Source organism: Pleuronectes platessa, chromosome 14, assembly GCF_947347685.1.
Source record: "Pleuronectes platessa chromosome 14, fPlePla1.1, whole genome shotgun sequence".
Lineage (NCBI taxonomy): Eukaryota > Metazoa > Chordata > Actinopteri > Pleuronectiformes > Pleuronectidae > Pleuronectes > Pleuronectes platessa.
Genome location: NC_070639.1, coordinates 16,148,701 through 16,171,307, shown reverse-complemented (window position 1 = coordinate 16,171,307; position 22,607 = coordinate 16,148,701). Strand labels below are relative to the sequence as shown.

Sequence of the window (22,607 nt, the reverse complement as noted above, 5' to 3'; positions counted from 1 at the left end):
TTGGAGGCACCGACTGTATCATTAGAGTGAAATGAATGTCCTGTCTCGTTGTGGGCCTCAAGCCTTTGCTTGAAAAGTGTGTCATTACTTCCTTTAAATAGGCGTTGTGGTGCTTGAGTGTTGCAGTATGACTTATAACCTGAGATTATACACAATATCTGTGGATGTATCTTTGAGTGTGCACGTTGCTTTACCAGTGTGGGCAGCAGATGTTCTAAGCTGTCAGTGTGCTCTGTGTGCTCTGTCAGTGTGTGTGTGTACGTGAGATTATAAGGAACACTGCGTGCCATCTCACAGGTGACGTGCTGGCGCTGTGACTGTGCCTGTCCATCAGACTCTTTCCAGAGGGTTGCAAGCTTGCATTTTTCATGTGCACGTGTACCTTGTGGACACAGCTGTGTGCCGGTTTCTTGCTCACTGCCAACTGAGGCTACGTCATGTGAGTCACGAGCAACGCATTTCCTCGAGCTAAAAACAGCCATACTTGGGAGTCTGTGTATGTCTGTGTGTGTGTGTGTGTCACCTCATTGTTGGGGTCCTGGATGACTCTGTAGAGACCTTGCACCAGGGACTTCTTCAGATGAAGGCTGCCGGCGTAGCTGGGGATCTGGGTTTCTGGTAAGGACTGGCGGAAGGAGAAAAAAAGGTTTGCTGAGCATGATGATACTGAACATAAGGGTCAATACAGAATTCCCCCTGGTTTTATACAACTGAAATGCCCACTTCCACTTCACACCCAGAGAAGTTTAAATGAAGGGGAATTTTAAACATCACCAGGTTTCACTTCAACTCTTTTTCAGGTGTGTGTAGGTTTGTACAAACTGTACTAAGATCTGCGATGATTGTTTCTGAATTTCAAACCAAACTTCACCCAACTTCCCCCTGACAACAGTGAAGAGTCAAGCTGAAAACATCTGTGACAGTGTGCAGGGCATTTAAGCTAAACATCAGTGATCAACACCATCCATTTGTCTATAGGCCACGCCACCATCTGCTTTACTTTAACTCTGTGACTACTGTTTTAAAAGGCTTCTTCAGAGTGAACGCATTCTAGGGAAGGAGGGGAAAAGTCAATAGGGTAGATTACGTGAAAGTGGATATGCTCATAAGAAAAGCATCAGAAAATAACTTTTAGTAGCCACAGAGTATCACAGGGTGTATCAAATATCCTGAATGGAAATCCTTCAAATGGCCATGGCTGGTTTGTCTGTGTTCAGACGACACAAGTCCGATACACTCGCAGCACAGCTTCAGCTTGGACATTCAGAGGACAGAACACGATGTACCATGAGTCATACCAATTTCCCTCACTATTCATAATACTCACTTCTTTCTCTCTTTCATGGTTTCATTTTTTGCCACAACGACTAACGCACTAGGCACTTCCTGCATTTCCTCTCCGTGGCTTTTCATTTGCACTCCCTTCATCTCACACAGATGATTTTTAAATACTTGATGTAGCCTGGCAATTTCAGGACGTCTCAGAGTCTTGGCTCAAGGCCGCTTTCATTAGTGTAACTGTGTTTAACTCGGATGTCCAGTGGATGAAGCCATATTGGGTTCTGGTGTCCAGTCTCCACGTTTCAGAAGAGAAGCGTCCACATGTTAAATATTCTTATGTTTAAAGTTGCATGCTGTGTACCTACATGAATTTTAATTGTAATAATAAAGTAAATGTTATGTGTCAGAGATGCAATCTAATGTCAAAAATAGACACTGTACATAAATATAATGGCGAAAAGAGCTGAATCATGCACTTTAGCCATACAGTATTTCTCTATTTAGGAAAGAGTATAATGAAGAGAACATTGTGTTTTTCGATTACACCTGCAAGTTTCCTTAAATGGAATGTTCCAGAATTCTGAGCAGACCAGCTGATGTTTTTCTACACTCCCTCAAAATGATTGTGCGTTCACATGTCTTTGTACAGAGCTCAGGTAACTCACTTATGGCTTTGAATTACTCAGATGGACTCTGTCAGTAGTATTAATATTACCAATAACAATTACCTGAGCTTGAATCAATATTTGAATTAATATATAAAAGCCTTGTGAAATCCAAACAGTTTTACTTTGCATTTAGCAAATGTAATTGAGTTAAAATAAACAGCAGGAAACCAGTTTGCCTTTCAGCATGTTTGACTTTCTGTTCTGAATAAGTGAAAATGACTCAACATTATTGCTCTCTGTCTGTTTCCTTCTCGATTAGCAGAAAGAAGATTACATTAGTACGGGTGCCTAATCATTGAGTGCAGGCAACAATAACTTTTCTTTATGCATGATAGACTATGATTCAGAAAATAAAAACAGACAGCAAAGTATATCACTTGTGAGACAACCAAAGAAAAATAAATGCTTTAACATTGACAAAGTATAAATAACTAATGAAAGCAGAGCTGACCCTGAGTCTTAACTGTCCCGAAATGGCCGCAGTCCACACTTCCATTAACAAATGTTTTAATCCTGATTTACAAATGGACTGAAATATTAAAAGTGGTTTATCTGAAATTTTTTTAAATAAAACTCCAGGCAAACAATTCAATGACATGAGGAATAACACGGAACAGAGGGGAGCCTTTACCTTGAATTCTGAGAGCCATTCTTCTACAACACCGCGCTCTGAACCCAGCATCTTCCTCAGAGACCCCCGCCGGCTGCCTGCAGCGGGAACACAGAGATGGGAGATTGAGATATAGTGGATGAAAAGGAGAGCAGGGAACATGGAAACCTTGAGCACAGCATGTACAGGTCCACTTTAAATACATTTTTGTCAAAGATGGTTTCTTTCATTTTATATTGTTCTTATAACTGATGTTTGTTCTCATTTTTCCTGTAGGTCTGGTTTTGATAAGTTATTTGATTCTATAAAAATGGGGTGAAACATCATGGTTGACAGCTGAGACTGACTCGTGACTGATCGAGTGCAAATATATCGAAAGGGCATCGCCACAGCAGCTCCATCTCAAATTAATACGATTAGAAATTATTGTATTTTTTACTTTACTATGACAGAAAGCTCAAGTATCAGAATTTTGTGTGCCAGTTTTCATATTCATAATGTATCAAAGGAGATGAGATATGAGATAAGGCAGTGTTTAGTTTCTTGAGACATATTATGATCTGGGGCTGCAGGCACACAGTCATCCTTGGCCCTGTTCTCTGTATCCAGCAGCTAAAATTATCTTCAACAAACTGCCCAAAATAACAAGTTCTCCTCATCCAATGGAAAATATACTCTCATTAATAATCCCATAGAAGATTTGCCATGAACGGAGACATGTGCCTCAGCGTGAGGTGAAGTGTGTTTGCACATTTGTGTGTGTTTGTGTTGGGGGGAGTGGGTGATTTTGTAAGACACTCAGCGAGGAAAGTTTCCAGAATGGAACAAGCAACTCTTATGTAAAGGTAGATGTACCTTAGAACTCACCACAGCAGCTCATCCTTCCTGTTTGACAATAAAATCCTTCACCAAACACTATCATGACTGAGCCTCCATTAATAACCTTTAGTAAGGATAGAAGCAGAGGATAAAAGCACCAGCCAGCTCTAAGCAGGCCACAGAGCTGGGGGAAATCGGTTCTCATCTACTCAGTGAAAAGCCTAAAAAGTCAACATGAACAAAAAATATTGAATGACAATGCAACCAACCCTGACCGAGAATTTACAACCTGTGAGCTGCTATTCAGAGCACGTACACACAGCTGGGCTATACATGGCTTCAGATTAATAGAAACCCTGACTCACACCTCAACTCACCATGGGGTGAGTCACAGTCTCAATAGAACATCTCGACAGTAAGAGCCAACAATTAACATGACATATAACCTCAACATGTTCCCTGCCTTATCTAAGGACACTGTGCCATTGTAAACAACTCTTTTAAAGTGACACGAGTTTGCTGTGCTACTTCAGTCACCTGTGTTCAAATACAACAGCACTTGGGCCTGAGGGCAAAAACTGTGTGTGTTGTTGTGGTGTTGACTTGATGAGATAATGGATTTGGACTAACTCAATATATTCAAAGTGGAATCCCACCTAACATTTCAAGCAACGGCCTCTGCAGACTTACTGTAAGGTATTCTCCTGCAGCCAGCACACAGGAAAAAAACAATTCTGTCATTTTTATAAAATCTGATGGATGTGACTGCAAAGGTTGCTCGTCACAAATGAAGGGACTATAATATATATACACACTCTACATACATTAGGATATAAAATAACACAGATTGTTCAAAATATATTTGTCAAAAGATGTGACATAAGGATATAGGGCCGGGTAATATAGAAATATTAATGATTGCAATATCATTTTCATAAATACCAATATAAGAAAAGTCCAATATATATAGATATAATAATAAATAACAATGATGCGGAAATTATCATGATTATTATTTTATATAGAATTGTTGGCTGTATTGCCCATCCCCATCAGGATAGTTGTTTTTATAGATGTTAAGTTTGTTTTTGTTTAGATGCGGCAGTAAAGACAAAGGAAATCCAGAATCCCCACTACAGTGGTTTGTGATTAGTTGTTTTATCACTGCAAGCCCTCACAATGAGGTGCAGTGATCGTGCGTTATGTCAGAATCTATGAACTGACCCTCGCTCTTAGTTGGTTTTCTCTCTTTGGCACCAGTATGTGCTCCCACGGCACGCACCATTTGACAGAAGAGTGTTGCAAATAAACTCACTGCAGCTGTATCTGGGTCAGGGTCCTTTCCTAACTTTTTGACATGTGCAAGTTTACAGAGCTGAACCCAGACCATGAAGATTATGCAGACAGCTATTTAAGGAATGAAGAAGTAAAGGCGTATTTAACTCTCAAGAGTAAAAAGCTGTCTCAAATGGGCAAAACTGGAAATATGCACACACTAGACTTAGTCAGATTAAGCAACATCTGCTTATGAAGCATTCGCACACTGTCCCATTGTGAAAGCACCAAACAATGTTTTAACTCTGTACATGGGTACAGTGCTCAAGCTCTCTCCCACAATACACCATAGTGTTGACACACCACTACTTAATCTTCCTAACACACCCAAAACATCAAGGGTGAGGAAATCAGCACAAGCACTAAGGCCTCAGAGGATCTACGTATTTTGATCAGTTGGCATAAAATGTGACACCGAAATTGTACCAGAATTACCTTTTGTGGTTTTATGTTTCAACAACTCAGTAAAGATGCAGTTTACATCGATTTCCATCCCGACTCATAATATAATACACGGCTGTCTAAATAATGATAATGAGTCTGAACATGTTTTAAAACTGATTTTGAGGAGCAAATTTTTGCTGTTGGGCATGAGGAGAGAGAGAGATCACATTCTCTGCTCCACCGAGATGAAGATTTGAACGAGTGAAATCTTTTTGTGCGAGCACACAATCTGTGTGAATTGAAAGGCTCCACTCAGTAAGCTTCTTCAGCTCTTCGCAAAAGGCTGACTCATTCTTTTCTCCTAGCTTGTCAAACTGTCAAAGACTCACCACTGGCAGGGCAGGCTTATCAGTTACCATGGGAACGGTAGTCAAGTGACTTTAAAGCAATGGCAGATATTCACCAACAAACGAACTACATTGCTTTAGGTGAGCGCTCCTTGTGGATCGTTTTGTTGCTTTTTTTGTTTAATTGCCTGAATTAAACATATAAACCTGACAAAATCAAGCAGACAGAAAAAAAAAAACTTGTGCTCCAAGACAGAAACCTGCCAAGTGCTAAACTAAACTAAAAACTGTCACTGCAACATCAACTAGAAAACAATCCATCAATCAAATCAGCAGGGGAAGGATTGTCGAAAACTGTCAAAAGCTCACATTTAGATATCATGTGCGGTTTCTGGAATCATAAGTCAGGTTGATAAATAGCACATTTCAAGAGCAACACTTTACGTAACTGGTAATGTCAGCCAATCGGATTATATAAACCAGGGTTCTTGCACCATTTTTAAAGTCAAATTAAATGCCTTTTAAGACCTTTTTAAGACTTGAATAAATGTAACTTAAGAGAAAAGAATATATTTAAACCCATTAATAAGCTTAGGAAGATACCAGAATAATAATAACATTGAGTCAGGGAAACATTTGAGCACTTCGAGATAGAGTGCTCAAAATACACTGCTCAAAACAATTAAGGGAAGACTTAAATCACCCATCAGATCTTGATGAACAAATTATTCAAGTTGAAAATCTTTACCGATGGAAATTGTATAATTTTTTTGAGAAAAGAATGACGTAATAACGGCCAATCATCAACCTATTGAGGGCTGGATTCAAAACCAAACCGAAAATCTAAGTAAAAAATGTTAATCCCTCACTCACCGCTGCATCTTATATGCTCGAGTTGAGTGGCCATCTCTGGCAGCACGCCGCCTTATACATTGGCATATTTTTATTTATAAAGCTATCTTGGGTCTGCTCCCCCACTACTTATGTAAGTACATCTTTAAATCCCAGAGCAATTACTGCTTACGTTCAAATGAGCTTTATTTATTAGTTATGCCCAAAGTAAACACTGAATTTGGTAAGCACTGTTTTAAGTTCGCTGCACCTGCTGCTTGGAATGCACTGCAAAAAACTCTTAAGTTAAAAGAGCTCATAAACCTTGAAACTTTGAAGACTCGTGTGAGAGAAATTGGAGCGGCTTCATACCGCACTTGTTCTTGTTTTGGTGGGAATCCGGAGCTTTAGTCCGGTTGCCTTATCTTAAGGGAACAGGGAACTTATCTTATTTGATCTGTGTTATGTGATTTTTGTGTGTCTTGTGACTGTTGACATTTTTTGTATGCTGCTGTCTTGGCCAGGCTTCCCTTGGAAAAGAGGTCATTGTATCTCAACGGGACCGACCTGGTTAAATAAAGGCAAATAAAATAAAATAAAATAATCATAGGCTGATCAAACTTCAAGCGGATCATCACGGCAACTCATAATGTGACTCGTGTGTATGGTCCTCCGCCTTCTTGTATGCACTCCCGACAACGGGACGTTACAGAGACGTCACGTTGTCCAGACAAAACATAAACAGGTGTATTTTTGTTTATATTACCTGGGGAACAGGGGGAAATAGAAATAAAGGCCTGTCTTTAAAATAAGACTCTCTGTCAGACTATGTGACATACAGTGCCTTGCATAAGTATTCACCCCCTTTGGACTTTTCTACATTTTGTCATGGTATAACCACAGATTAAAATTTATTTCATCGTGAGTTTATGTAATGGACCAACACAAAATAGTGCATCATTTGGAAGTGGGGGGAAATATTACATGGATTTCACAATTATTTACAAATAAAAATCTGAAAAGTGTTGAGTGCATATGTATTCACCCCCTTTACTGTGAAACCCCTAACAAAGATCTGGTGCGACCAATTGCATTCACAAGTCACATTTGCAAGTCACATAATTAGTAAATAGGGTCCACCTGTCTGCAATTTAATCTCAGTATAAATACACCTGTTCTGTGACGGACTCAGAGTTTGTTGGAGATCATTACTGAACAAACAGCATCATGAAGACCAAGGAGCTCACCAAACAGGTCAGGGATAAAGTTGTGGAGAAATATGAAGCAGGGTTAGGTTATAAAAAAATATTCAGAGCTTTGAACATCTCTCTGAGCACCATAAAATCCATCATAAGAAAATGGAAAGAATATGGCACAACCGCAAACCTACCAAGAGGAGGCCATCCACCCAAACTGAAGAGTCGGACAAGGAGAAAATTAATCAGAGAAGCAACCAGGAGGCCCATGGTTACTCTGGAGGAGTTGCAGAGATCCACAGCTGAGGTGGGAGAATCTGTCCACAGGACAACTATTAGTCGTCTACTCCACCAATCTGGCCTTTATGGAAGAGTGGCAAGAAGAAAGCCATTGTTGAAAGGGATCCATACAAAATCCCGTTTGGAGTTTGCCAGAAGCCATGTGGGAGACACAGCAAACATGTGGAAGAAGGTGCTCTGGTCAGATGAGACCAAAATTGAACTTTTTGGCCTCAATGCAAAACGCTATGTGTGGCGAAAACCCAACACTGCCCATCACCCTGAGCACACCATCCCAACAGTGAAACATGGTGGTGGTAGCATCATGCTGTGGGGATGCTTCTCTTCAGCAGGTACAGGGAAACTGGTCAGAATAGAGGGAAAGATGGATGGAGCCAAATACAGGGAAATCCTTGAAGAAAATCTGATGCAGTCTGCAAAAGACTTGAGACTGGGGCGGAGGTTCATCTTCCAGCAGGACAATGACCCTAAACATACAGCCAGAGCTACAAAGGAATGGTTTGGATTAAAGAATGTTAATGTCTTAAAATGGCCCAGTCAAAGCCCAGACCTCAATCCAATAGAGAATCTATGGCAAGACTTGAAGATTGTGGTTCACAGACGGTCTCCATCCAATCTGACTGAGCTTCATCTTTTTTGCCAAGAAGAATGGACAAACCTTTCCATCTCTAGATGTGCAAAGCTGGTAGAGACATACCCCAAAAGACTTGCAGCTGTAATTGCAGCGAAAGGGGGTTCTACCAAGTATTGACACAGGGGGGTGAATACTTATGCACCCAACAGATGTCAACTTTTTTGTTCTCATTATTGTTTGTGTCACAATAAAATTTATTTTGCACCTCCAAAGTACTATGCATGTTTTGTTGATCAAACGGGAAAAAGTTTATTTAAGTCTATTTGAATTCCAGTTAGTAACAGTACATAATGGGAAAAAGTCCAAGGGGGGTGAATACTTATGCAAGGCACTGTATGTGAGAATTTATGGTGGGAAGAACCAGGTGTTAAAAACCATGAGACACTGACAAACTAAGAAATATAAAATAGGAACTTATTTTGTTCAGCTGTAAATGGACCACTTAAATACTAAATATGATGCGGTTTGAAAGCACGTTGTTAAACCCCTGTACTTACCTCAGTGTCCCAGAACTCAGATTTCCACTGGGAGAGGAAAGGGGTTCTCTGCTTTCTCACACATTTGTCACTCACTGAGGGTCATCTGCAACAACAGGGAAACATGATCTATTAGTAAGAGGATCATTGTTACAACTGCCATAAGAAATCAAACAACAGTTACAATCATATAACATCATGTGCAGGACACGACGTTGCCAGGTTTGAGTGTAATTTCTGACCGGGTAAACGTATACGTGTCCAGTATGACAGTCAGACCCAAAAGTGTGACCACTGGAGTAAAAAATTACTAAACAATTGATTAATCGACTATTTGTTGCAGGTCTAAAGACATGTGACTTTGAGAAGGAATGACAGCATAAAAATTATGTTTTTGAATCTTATAAGGTTGAGAAGGAAAATGGCACGCAAACAACATACAGTACATGGTAAATAATCAGTCAACACGATGAACAAAGCAGCTGAAAACATTGAGACTTAAAAAAAAATAAACAGCAAGTCCCAAAGAAGCAGTTTGAACAGTAAAACGTGATGTAAAGGCTTAATAGCAATGATGTAATAACATAAACAATAACATGCAGTTTTTGTTTCACGGTGCACTTTCTTAAAAAAAAAAAATGATAGTTATTTTGAGTCATGGCAAAAGGAATATATTTTCAAGTTCCCCATTGTTGCATAGCAACAGTCAGCTGGCCAACTTGTTGTCGTCGCCTGCTAAAATGCATCCTGAGGATCCACACCCATCATATTTGCTGTATCTGGCAGAATGAATCCAGGCTTCAGTGACACACAAGAAGACGCTGTGGAGAGGTCGCTCTGCACTGCTGCATGTCCCTGAGAAGCAGACGGTGCCACATCACTGAACACGGCATTTGATGTCAAGTATTTTCATGAGGGCCTTGTGTTTATCTGAAGGACCCTCCCATTCGTGCCTTATCACAATGAGTCAAGTAAAATATATATATATTCTCCATTTAATAAAAGCTGTTTATTTTACTTTGCCTGATAAAGCCAACTCATTATGTGACTCATCAAATCCAGTAAACGTGAAATAAAAATAACTCCTGAAAGGGAAAATATTTCAAATTCTTCAGAACATGATAGGACATTGAATCTCTATTAGAGTGGATTGATCTCATGTTGGTATCAACTGCATCTCATTCAGTCTTCATGACAGATTTTTCCTTCAGTTTTACTCTAGTGGTGACATCATGATATATACAGTGAGTCAATAAAAAGGAGTTTTTATGTTGGCTCTCTGGGTATATTAGGCTGTTGTGGGCAACGTTGCAAGTCAACGAACAGAGCTGTCTATGGCAATATTGGATTTTGATATGGTTTTTGCATCAGTGTAATGAAATACAATTTTTTACCAGAAAACACTTTGCTATTTTTACATTAGTAAATCCTAAATTGTTCCTTAATTGATTTCTCAGAAAATCCAGATCTTTTGTCATAACTGTATAGACAATAATGTTAAATATGCAAAGGCATTTATTACTACTTGTTCATAACCCCCTCCCATATTTTGTCTGATAAATGTATTAGTAAATTAATAAATCAGTCAGTAAGAGGTATCTGGAGCCAGAGGCCTCTGCAGACTTTTCAGAGATTACCAGTCAAATATAATGCACCAACATTACTTGAACTGGAGTGGACTGGTCTTTTTATTGTGACAGTACATTGTTTTGCCTGAAATTATATGGTACAAGGTAAAATGATTGAACTGGAAGGGACAAAAGTGCATTTCCTTCAATTCAGCTGTTCCAGTGTCAGAGCTTTGAACGTAACACCTTATCCAAGGGGTAGAGTTTCCCCATTACACAGATCCAACCCACAAGCCACAGCATCACTATAAAACAGGAATAGAATATGAAATGAGGTGAGAATCCATCATGATAACGAAAATGCATAATTAGCTGGAGCGGTACTGCGGGACTAAAGTGTAATTCCTCAGCACTCTGCACCCATCTCCTCCCGGTGTTTGAGTGTAGTAACAACAGTGCTCTCCAGCCAGCCGCCACTGTCGGCTAAATATGTCATACACCTAATGAGACCTGGCGAATCACAGTAAGCAAACTTTCCTTCAAGAGTCGCTCTTCCTCAACGCTCATTGTCCCATGGCGGGCCTCACAAGGGCCTAGGAGAGTGCCAACCCATCCTGTTTACGGCACTTCAAACCCCAAATCACAATGTGATTGCTAGATATGTGCTAAACGGTGCACAAGATGGAAACGGAGACAACAATTGTATTTTGTATAGAGAGTTTCAAGATGTAGTCGTTAACACACAATGTGTTCCTTTGTGAATTTAAAGTCAGAGGCTTCAACACTCAACAAAAACAAACTACTTTTATGAATATTAAAAGGCAGTACTTAAAGTTTATCATCACAATTTTACCGCAGAACTACACAATGCTAAAAACACTTTCAACAAAATGTTCACACCATTATCTTTATTTACAAGGTTTACTGCAGGACTGTAGCTTTAATACGTTTCTGTATAAGAAATATTGTAGTTTTATCTTATTATTATCTAATCCAAACCATGGATTGAGCAAGGGATATTGAAACAGCCATACTAGAAGCCTATACTTTCATAAGGTATTTTTGCAAACATATTCATAATATTAATATGCGGATGTTAAGCAGATTTACTGTTTAGGTTCAGCATCCTAGTTTAGAATATTGGCATATTGACATTTGCTAATTAGCACTGGAGTTTAGGGATGACGTAACTGAGTCAGTCATTGAGTACAACCGAGTCCGGGGTAAAGTAAAGTGGCAAAAGCCATCGGGTTTCATCCTTTGGGCCCTGTGTATATCAAAATACAGGATCAATTTTTGGGGAAAACGTGACAGCCCTAGCTCTAACTGAGGGACAGTCTCAGCTGATCCTATGCTTTGCCAATAGCTGCCAGGACATACAGGGCCAACATCAGCTGCAGCACGCTAATCACCATGATGTGCAACCCCTCAGACGAACACTTCAAGCATGCAAATCCCACATTGCTGTTCGGTGTACCGTGTTTTTACCTTGCAGTCAACATATACAGTCTTGGCTGTCAATTATTTTAGGATGCAAGCCGCATTGCGACTGATTACGGCTCTAAAAGAACGTTTTTCCAACAGGTGACACATTATTAGCAACAACTGTCAACGTAAAACCAAGCAATGTACGCTAAACAATCTACCTCCTTAGTGGCTGGAGTTTTACATCTACTGGCTACTGAATGCAGGTATCCCCAAGCACCACACAATGCTCATCATTCAGTACAGACAGAGGACTCATACATCCAATCATCTGTGAATAAGTGACTCATTAAATCAGGATAGACAAGCTCAAGGTTACAGAGAACCAAGTAACCACTGCCGCACCCAGCGCAGGGAAGGGGTGATAGACCTAAATATTTTAATAGTTAATCCGTTCCTGTTAGAAACTACAGTAGAAATGAAACTATCCTGTGTTAGCCAAGATAAATTCACCACTCCAAACTGAGGTTGTATTAGCTTTTGTAGGGTGGCTCAATTTCAGATCTTTTAATGCCAGTTTTGGCCGTTTTGTTGTTTTGGCTACTGAATGAATTACTTTAGAGTTGCAGTGACTGACAACCCTAAACACTGCTGAGCATTGCTGGAGTTGCTGTGTGATCGAAAGGAAATAAACAATGAACTACAAGGGTATCTGAATCAAGAAAAATTTGAAATGTTGTAAGAAACATCTACAAGGAAAATTGTGGAAAAAAGTAGCATTATATAGAAGAGTGATGGCTGTAATACTTTTCACCATATCCTGCAAATAAATGTCCTGAATTCTCAAGTAAAAGACATTACCGAATGCTGAAGTCCTCTAAACAAGTGGTACGATCACCCAGTTTCTCATCTTCACAACCACTGGAAGGTCACTTAATCTGTATTTATTTAGTTTAAGTTCAAATGCTACTGGCAACTGTATTTGATTTGTGATCAAAACTGTTATCTAAACACAATTCTGTGTGAGTCAAATCATCAGCTTTGCAAACTCATGCCATGACAGTAGTGTGAGATTTTGGCAGTGGAGGAGTGAGAAGATTCTCACAAAGCAAGTCTGATTTCGATCCCTGCCGCTCTAGCAAAACATGGGGGCTGACTTGACTTGAAGACTACTTAGTTGTTATTTTAGGTTTGTTATCGCTTAAAATGTAATTCTGAAAACTCTATTTACAATGTAGGGCATCTAAGGATATCTAAGCTTGGCTAGTTTTAGGAAGGCCAGATTATGTGGTGTCTATGTCTCTGTCTATTATGTATGCCTCTTGCGCTGTAATTCGGTCCAGAAAACCTGGAGAGGATTTCTTCAAATGTGGCACAAACATTCACTTGGTCTTACTGATTAGAATTTGGTGGTCAAAGCTCAAGGTCAGTGTGACCTCAAATCCATTCTTCAAGGTATGAATGAAGCAGTCACATGGTATCAAGTTACTCTACATGGTTTTTCACAAAACGATTTATCTCAGCTATTAAAGCTGAAATTTGAATTGTTATTTTTTAATTTATAAATAAGACGTATGGGTTAATAGGCCTGTCAAGAGTACAGAGGAGGGGTTTTTTCTTCAGCCTGCATTCTACACCAAGCAAGACGGTCAGTGTCTGTATCAATGGGAGGCAGATGTAGATGTACATTACCTTAGCACCTTTTCATAGAGGTTTTCATTTCCTGGGGTCACTTTGTTGTGCCTGGATGAAGTAATTGGCTGTGCGAACCCAGACTTCCCTCTATCCTATAAGAGGAAGTGGTGCTGCTTCTTCCCTCTCCTATCTCATTTTCTACCCTTTCTGCTCGAGGCTGTTGTCTGCATGAATACACTGCTGTTGTTAAATCCACAGCTTCTTCCATGCTGCACGCATCAACAGCGTCTTCCCAGTTTTTACAAAGGCTTTTCATAAATCGGGCATCCAAAGCAGGAGGTGTGCGGCAACCTGCTCGGTGTATTTCACTTCTAGCAAGTCAGCACTCATGGCTTTCTTCATCTGTGTGGTGAGTTTGTTGTCTGCAGCTTGCTCAGTAAGAATTTCACTGCCTATAAACTCTACTACTATGAGCCAGGAAAGTGGGACCTGTTTTCTGAGGTGAGGGCATCAGTGAGGTCATAGTAGCTGAAGGAGCTGGTCGGCATTCAACAGAGTGGCAATGTCCCTGTCTTTTGGTCAAAGGTGCCATGAACACCTGATGCCAGCCAGTACTGCGAAGATAGTCTGTAGCTGCTGCAGAGAATCACAAAAGTTGGTCTTCGCTTGCATCATAGCTGAGGGCGTGCTCAAGAAGATCCAGGTATGCCTTTTTTTAAACCTATTCTCATCTCTCAACAATGAGAAAATAAAAGTACTTGAGTAGTTTGTGGGCTAGGTTTCGGTAGTTGCTTCACCTGTTGTTATAGATAGGTCTGTTTTAACATTTATAGATGTTTACCCACGGTAGAAGAAAATACTTCCTTCACATGTGAAGTCAAAGTAGGTAGAGCTTTTAAATATAATGGAAGTCAAAGGAAAAAAAAACTATCATGATGAAATTAGAAATGATGCTCTTTGTGATAGTGACAAATGCAAAAGTAAGGAGGAATGAAAAGAAAAACTTACCGAAAGACAGAGTTCACATGAACTGTCTGTGTATGTGTGTTTGTGTCTGTCCGTCTCATCTTCTCTCTGCCCTAAATGAGCAGTGCCTGGTTTCAATGGTCCAACACTGGAGGTTTTTTCAAGGTCAGCCTAACTTGGTTGGCCATGAATTATTGAACTTGAGCAAGGATTGTCCATGTTCTGTTTGCAGCATGACTTTTCCTTTAAGTTTGGCCCATGTGACCATGACAAGGTAAATATCCAAAGATGACATCTGGTGTTTCTTGTTTTCTTTGCTTTTGACTTTCCAAACAGAAAGTCAGAGCACCAGGTCAGAGGGATTCAATGCAAAATATTGTGTAGTTTGAATATGTTGTATGTATTGCATTGTTACAATAGATGCTGTTTATTACCAAAACTACACACAAAGAGAACCAAAACATGGTAATCAAAGTATTTAATAGATTTGCACACACACACACACACACACACACACACACACACACACACACACACACACACACACACACACACACACACACACACACACACACACACACACACACACACACACACACACACACACACACACACACACACACACACACACACACACACACACACACACACACACACACACTTTCCCTAGGCAAAGAGATTAGCTATAATACCTAACCACAGTGAACTAGACTGCTGTAATCTTCATCCCTGTGCCTCTCTGAATTGTGCCATGAACCAACCACTCAGCAGTGGAGTAGTTGACTGTCAGCACATGAATAGAATTGAGTTTATTTATAGCAGATACAACACTGGGAGTGGTTCTATTCAGAATGATATGCAGGTAAAGAGATAGAGCAGCAGACAGGCCCACGCACACCTCAGTGAGACACCAGCTGAGAAAAAGGACTTTGGTGAGTAAGGTCACAAACAGGCAGGCAGCGTTCACTGAAGTCAATGTGCTCCTGTGCAGATCAATAGTGTCCTTAGGGCACGTGGACAAAAACGCTAAAATACTCTATAGGCACACAAAGATACTACAGTTAATAGTAAGAGAGAAAGGGAAAAAGACAGAAGTATAGTTGCAGATAATGGATGAGAAAAAGACGATGAAAAATTGGCTACTCCATTTCCCTTATCCTCTCTTCATCTCCTATAGGCTAGGCTAGGGGAACTGAGGCGTGCACACATCCTGGGCTAAAATTAGCTCTGCTGCAGCTGCAGGACCTGACGTGTTGGGATGGGCACACGCTGTAACTAAGCAAGCACGCCGAACTGAGGGTTCCACCAATTAGCCCGGGTGAGTCATAATAAACAACAGCACAGGTGAATGCCAAGAGTCTCTGTGTTCCGTCCTCTCTGCTCCTCAAACTGAGGCATGCAAATGTTTTCAATGCAAATGATGTGTGTATATACAAATCTACAGACAGGACGAATACTCGCACCATGTTGAGCCCCCCCCAGCTGCCAAGTTAATAAGCATTAGCCACAGAGCCCTGGCCAGACTTTCCAACGCCAATCAATCTCTCAGTCCTGCAAGGTATTTTTAAACCAAGACACCGAAAACATTGAATTATGCAATGCAAACTGTTGCTTTGAGGCTTCTGGCCGGCTTTTAACTGTCTGTAATTGATTGTCTAAGTTGCAGACTTAAAGAGAAAAATCCTCCTTCCTCTCGTTCCCAAACCTTTAGTTAATACATTTGTTACCAGGCACATTTCTACAGTGAACTCTCACAGCTTGCTTCAGCAAAAGCCTCCACTTTCCTTCCCTGTCTTTACCACCATACCACGTAAACAAATTACTGGCAACAATTTAAAGTCTCCTTGAATCCGCCAGGCTTTGGCATCCGCTCAACTCCACACAAGTGCTGAGTCGTGACCAACAAACTGAGCAGGAGAGCTGTGAGCTGACTGGCGGTAAGGTGCAGCCCAGCAGAGAGCAGTGGCTGTGAATAGATGATGACTTTCAGTATTATCAAAGCTTACACGCGTAAACCATTCTGCCACATTAATGATGTCGAACTTGTGTTTCCCCCCCAAAGACACAGACACTCTAACACCCAGTATAACAGCGATTGAAGTTCAGGTGCATTCCAGTTTCATGCAAACTGTGTTGAGGTCAACAGCAGGATGTGGCGTTTACCTCTCAAGTACTGCAGTTGCAGGTTGTATGTCAATTGAGCCTTAGTCCTGTCTGGTTCAACTGCTTTTTTTGTAAATAACAATTTTAAATAAGAACAACACTGGTATGACACTTTAAAGGAATATTTTAGGTGGTATAAACAGAGACATGACTATTAATTCTGAGGAGAAATAAGGTCTTGAAAAAAGTTTACGCCTAAATCCATTTCTTCCACACATTCTTTTAGTTTAATCTCATTGTGCAAAACCTGTATGAAGTCTAACTACTTCAGCCATTTTGACCTCTGGGCCAACAGAGCAGTAGAGTTGGTTATTTATTAAGCAGTTAAGTGACAAACCTTGGCAGGCGCCAGCATGTCCACTAAAGATTTGCTGATTATCTTGCACTGTAAATCATTTTCATTCATATTTCTGTGCTTTGTATATTTGTTGGAAATCGGGCTGGACAATAGTGATGAATTGATTACCTGTTCAGCGTAAGAACTTAAACCAGTTTGATTTAATGCGAATCAGTAAAACCAACATTCACCAGAACGTCCCGTTTTGGCAAATTTAAAAGTACGGCAATGAATTCAACATGTATTGCATTAGTAATAATATGACAATATGATTAACAACCTGTTGTTTGTTTATAACGATTCATGCGAAGCCGGCAACATGGAGATCAAATTTAGGTAGAAAGGAGGAGGAAGATATGCATATTAATTTTTATTTTAGCAGCATGTATAAAATATCTGTATTGCTGGATTGAGTTATTTAAAGATGCTAAGATTTACTGTGACATAACGGCAATGGAACAAAAACCAGTTGGCTTTCTCATAACAAATTTAATAGTCACAGCTAGTAAAATCAACAGATGTGAGCTCTGGATTTTTGTTTGTTGACAAAGTGTTATCTGGTTTTGATAGTGGTAGCCACAGGAGTCGACTTAAAGTGTGCACGATGCATTTGGTTCAGTGTGTTCCTTCCCGATGGGCAATTAATGTTTCCTATTTTGTCTGCATAATGTCTTTTCAAGAGACCACAGATGAATTAATGGGTGATGTTTTATGTTTAGTATCTGATGACACTGATGTGGCTGTAGGAAAAAGACATAATATATCTTGAAATATGCATTATCATGAGACTGTGTATCATTGTAAATTCATTCTTGTACTTTGCCTTATAAACATCAATCTAATTAACTTCAACATTTAAAATTACAGCTTGAACTCTCTCTTCATCTATTATCATACAATGTGGATTAACGGTTAACTACTTGGTCTGCCAACACAGCATTGTTTTAATAATAGAGGGTGGAAAACCGAGCACTCTCCGAAATGAACTGAAGGAGGTGAATTCTGTGGCAAACTGAAATCAACCAGTCAGTACAGCAAAACAATGACAGACCCGGTCACCACTCCCATGGGAACAATCCATATCCCCCCAGGGGTAATACAGTTAATCTAACCTAATCAAAACATTCACACGTACAGCGACACCAACACTCGGATGACGGTCACCTGAGTTCAGCAGCAAAGGCCAAATTCTTAAATAATATTGTTTTAAACCCTTACAATGTAATCCCAAGTAATCCTCATTTAACTTGTCTGATTAAAAGTTTAACTAATGAATATGATAAATAACTGGTTAGGTAAATAACAAGATTAGTTCCTCTTTTTAGACATTGATTCACTGGCATTTCTTACCCTGTCTGTTAATGTTATTGGTTGGTCCGGTTTTCAACAGGATTACGCAAAAACTGGGATTTTGACAATTTTGTGGAAGGATGGAACATGCACCAAGAAACCCATTCCATTTTGGCACAGATCTAGACAAATATATTCAGATCTTTTTTGAACATTGCGAGATGGGGCTTCTTCTTTGACATCTATAGCGTCTTTTCAAGGGGATAAAGTATGAATCATGATGAAAAATACTCTGGAAAATGTATTTAAGCGAGTCCCGTCTCTTACTCATCTCATGAGTTTACACTCACACACAGGCCCCGCCCCCAGTCATAAACTGACGCACGGGCAGTGAGGCAGAGAGGGGAGTTGGTGAATAAGGCGGTAAACAGTGGCAACAAAAAGTGTGAATACAAGGTTTACACTATGGACTGCTGATGCAAAAACATAAGAACCGCTGATTCAGGATCAGAGCAGAATAAGTGGTTGGTTTATACCATGCCAGAGTCTCCTGTCTGGTTGTCCTCCCTCCACACTCCCCCACTGACCTGTGCTCGCTTTACACTTTAAGAATAAACAGCAACTCTCTTCAGGAGTTATTAGGACATGGAGAGTACTGAAGTTTACTTTGTTTGATCTGCTCAGGAGTTCACAAGACACTGCTCTTGCAGTGTATTAGTCTTTGAAAGGGTAAACTTGCATGATTATGCTATAATATTACCATTACACAAGTGGTTTCAAATGGTTTCAAAATGACGACTTATGATTTATCGCTATAATTTCTGGGACAAAATATTTTCCAACAAAATGTATTATTGTGACAGGCCTACCTTAATACCTTCAATAATGCACCAAATTAGAAGTTTTCTTGTATAGTTTACAGCTTTAGTTCTCTCAGAATTTCTTTCATATCCAGGCAAAATTGGTATTGTACAATTAAATATCATTAACTGAATCGAAAATAAATCTCATTGGGAATCAAGTCGAGTTCTTGTGAATCAGCATTGAATCGATTTGGGAAAACAGTAGTGATACCCAGCCCTCAAGAAATTACCAATATATATTGGAACTGTAATAAACCCTGCAATTAGTTAATCTACAAGCAGGAGAGTACTGGGTCATGCTGCTCCGCCTCCCGGAGTCCCCAGAGGAACAGTATGAACTCATGTTTGGCCAACAGAGAGACAAGGCATGTGGAGCCGAGGGGAAAGGGGGTGTGTACCGTTCATCATGGAGACATCCAACACACAGACAGACCTCATACCTGGCAGAGCAGAGAGTCAGCAGCATCACAGCCAAACCACATATCCAGCTGAATCTCAAGACTGTCCGCATGCAACACAACTAGAATGACTGCACTAGTGACTTTTGGGTACGTTAATAATTTTGGTTTGATGCTGAATGACAACAAATGAAGCAAAATGTCATAATCACTTTCAGAGATGCTGAATGTCCCAACTGTCTGGGAAGAACTATGGAGTTTCTCATTTGGCTGGCCTTAAAAGGGAAAACTAGGGGCCTTTAAATCCAATTTCTTTTCTATTGGAAGAAGAGGAAGGGCTTGCTGCTTGTGTGATCCTCTGGCTCTGTGGGAGCGAGTACAGTGGAAAATATTCCCAAGTGTTAATCCATGGCAGGCTAATTACAGCTCTGATCCCCTAGGCGTGTGCATCACCATAGGTGGGAGGGAGGCAACAAACTCTCTGGCTCAACATGGTTAGTGTTTAGATTTGTTTTGGTTGGGAGATGTCTTAATCAGCTCACAGCTTCTGCAGATGTGTGACCAACACATATCAATGTTATACACCATTAGTCAGCTCAGATACTGGCGTAAGAGTTTACAGGAGTTGAACTCTGCCTCTCATAAAACCCCTTTGAAACTTTTACGCAAGGTAACTGTATTTTAAAGCACTTATCCCGTTAACTACAGTACACTGCTCCATTCACCCACTCACAAATGATCTGATACATTTTGAACCCTCGTGTCCTCCTTCTTGATAAGCTACCATTTGTTGCACTGAGCATTAAAGGAAACTCTACTCCTTGAGAAAGAGACACAGATTAAGTGGGTAAATGGAGTTTCTGTCTAAAATAGACCACAGCTCTGATGATAGCTTAGTCCCAAAACACACAGTGGAAAAGACAGCACAGGGGAGGAAGAGACAATTGAGGAATGACGTTTGAGAATGAGCAGCAGATGGCGTGGAATTATCTGGATCTTCAGCTGTAGCCCATGATGCCATTATTTGAGTTTACCCATCATGCTCAATACTAAAATAATAATAATAATAATATACAAGATATATATATCTAAAAGGAAAACTTAGGAAAATGCCCAGACCCAATGTATGACATATTTTCTGCAGTTCATGTCGCTGTTGTAAGGACTGTGGTTTGCTGGCCACTTTAAGCAATGAATAACTGGTTTGGAGCAGATTATTAATTGATTAATCAATTGGATCGATAAATTGATAATGAAATTGCAGCTCTAGTCTAGAGGAACTCACTGATCTGTACCAGCACAGTTCATTCAAAACTGCATGGGCAAGTCATATTTACTTATTTTTTACTAAAATGAATATCCTGGATATGAACACGGCAAGCTTGTGCTGATGGCGTAATCTGGATCCAGAGTCTGCGCATTAACGATCAGGGGCTGTTATGTTGCCCATCTTCAAATCAAGTCTATGGGGCAAAGAGTGAGACTTTGTATTTAGCCAAATACTGCAGGTATAAAAGGCACCGTTCTAGGAAATAGCTCCCCGGCTGATATTTCTTGTTTGGAAAGCTAAAGAAACACCTGGCTCCGAGCTTGATGCTGCTCAACTGATGGCACGTTAATTATGCGAATTAACAGAGTACTGCACAAGTTATTGGATATGCACATATTCGCATACATAACCATACTTATCTGGTGGTTATTTTAATCACTAAGTTACAGCTGCAAACTCACAGACATGGCGGGATGATGATTACTTACTAAAATAATCACAGAAGTCAATGACCTAGGTGTCAGAAAAGCTCATTTTGTTATACAAGACTAGATGAATGATCAACTAGCCCTGAAAAAGGTCCAGTGTCTAAGATTTGGGTGAAAGGGATCTTTTGGCAAAAATGAACATAAAATAATCCTGGAGATGGTTTCACTTGGGTGTATCATCTTAAATTGTATGAATTGTTTATTTTTTTTACACTAGAATGGACCCTTTATATTTACATCTGGAGCGGGTCCTCTCTACGGAGGCTGCCATGTTTTTTTTACAGTCATCCAAACTGGACAACCTAAACACCTTTTGTGTTTTTTATGACAACTGAAGGCTTCCACAGGTTCTCTCTCGTATTTGGAGGAGGGGGTGAGGGTCAGCTGCAACTTCACCACTAAATTCTACAAACTGAACCTTTAAATCTCTACTTGCATGAGATAAACATCAGTTTTTCTTGCGGTACGAAAAAAAGTTATAAAAGAAAACCGGACTGCAAGGTACATTTCCGCCCATCGTTTTGAAAGTAACGTGTCTTTTGCTGCAGCGTTTTTTGTTGAGTTCACTCACAACGTGTCACGGTGTAAATATGGTGTGTGTTTTCAGGGTAAATTGTGCGGGGGCTGAGTCAAAGTACGGCTAACGTGTTCCCTGGACGTGTGTGCGCAGCTCCGCTAGCCGGCTGGTTAACCGCTAGCTAACGTCTGAGAGGACACTGCCACGAAGCCTCAACCTGGACGTCAACGATAGCCACCTTTAGCTCGGCTCGCATGCCGCTAGCGTGTCCGCGGCGGGCGAGCATCCCCCCGGTTTCCCACCGGTCGAGACTAGGTCGTGACTAGGCCGGGGCGACTCACCCCACCGGAGCCGAGGCTTCTGCCCTGCGGCTTCGGTGACACTTAACCGCCCGTGTGGGCGCGCTGAGAAGCCCGCTGGAGCCTCTTCGCCGCGGGGTCTACGTTCACATCCACACAAACAGTTCTGATGATGTTCCAACTCAGCAGCAGCCATCGATCCCTGCGACTACATGAGTGCGTTGGCCGGTTACGAGTAAAACACTCACCCGGACCGAGGCTGGTGATGCTGGTCTGCCGGTGAGTGTGTCGGGGAGGTAGCGAGGGTGCTGTTTGTCCAGAGCGGTCACCCAGGTCGAGTCTCTCCCCTCCAGTCGCTCCCTCTCTCTCCGCGTCTGTTCCCCCACACTGCAACGCTGCTGCTGCTGAGCCACGGAGCCACGCGATTGGTCAGACCGGGCGGAAGTGAGGACGCTGCTGTGATACGCAGGAGGCAGGGGGAGCAGCCGTGATGCGTTCACGGCTATC

At 40.8% G+C, this 22,607-nt stretch overlaps 1 protein-coding gene and 1 long non-coding RNA gene across 3 annotated transcripts in view; one reads left to right on the top strand and one right to left on the bottom strand.

Moving 5' to 3' along the window:
• The window catches only part of LOC128456311 (hyccin 2), a 40,870-nt gene extending 18,329 nt beyond the window's left edge, over positions 1-22,541 (bottom strand). Inside the window, exons 1-4 of one of the 2 annotated variants that reach the window (XM_053440411.1) lie at positions 22,349-22,541; positions 8,903-8,987; positions 2,581-2,657; positions 524-625 (exon numbers count right to left, since the gene is read on the bottom strand). In XM_053440411.1, coding sequence (XP_053296386.1) covers positions 524-625; positions 2,581-2,631 — 153 coding nt within the window. In that variant the 5' untranslated portion in view covers positions 2,632-2,657; positions 8,903-8,987; positions 22,349-22,541. The remainder of the gene's footprint in view (positions 1-523; positions 626-2,580; positions 2,658-8,902; positions 8,988-22,348) is intronic. The other variant, XM_053440412.1, reaches the window with a different exon arrangement.
• On the top strand, positions 504-3,215 carry LOC128456312 (uncharacterized). Its single transcript, XR_008341822.1, has 3 exons — positions 504-618; positions 2,529-2,747; positions 2,836-3,215. It is a non-coding gene; the product is annotated as an uncharacterized LOC128456312 (long non-coding RNA).
• Positions 22,542-22,607: the final 66 nt, after the last annotated feature.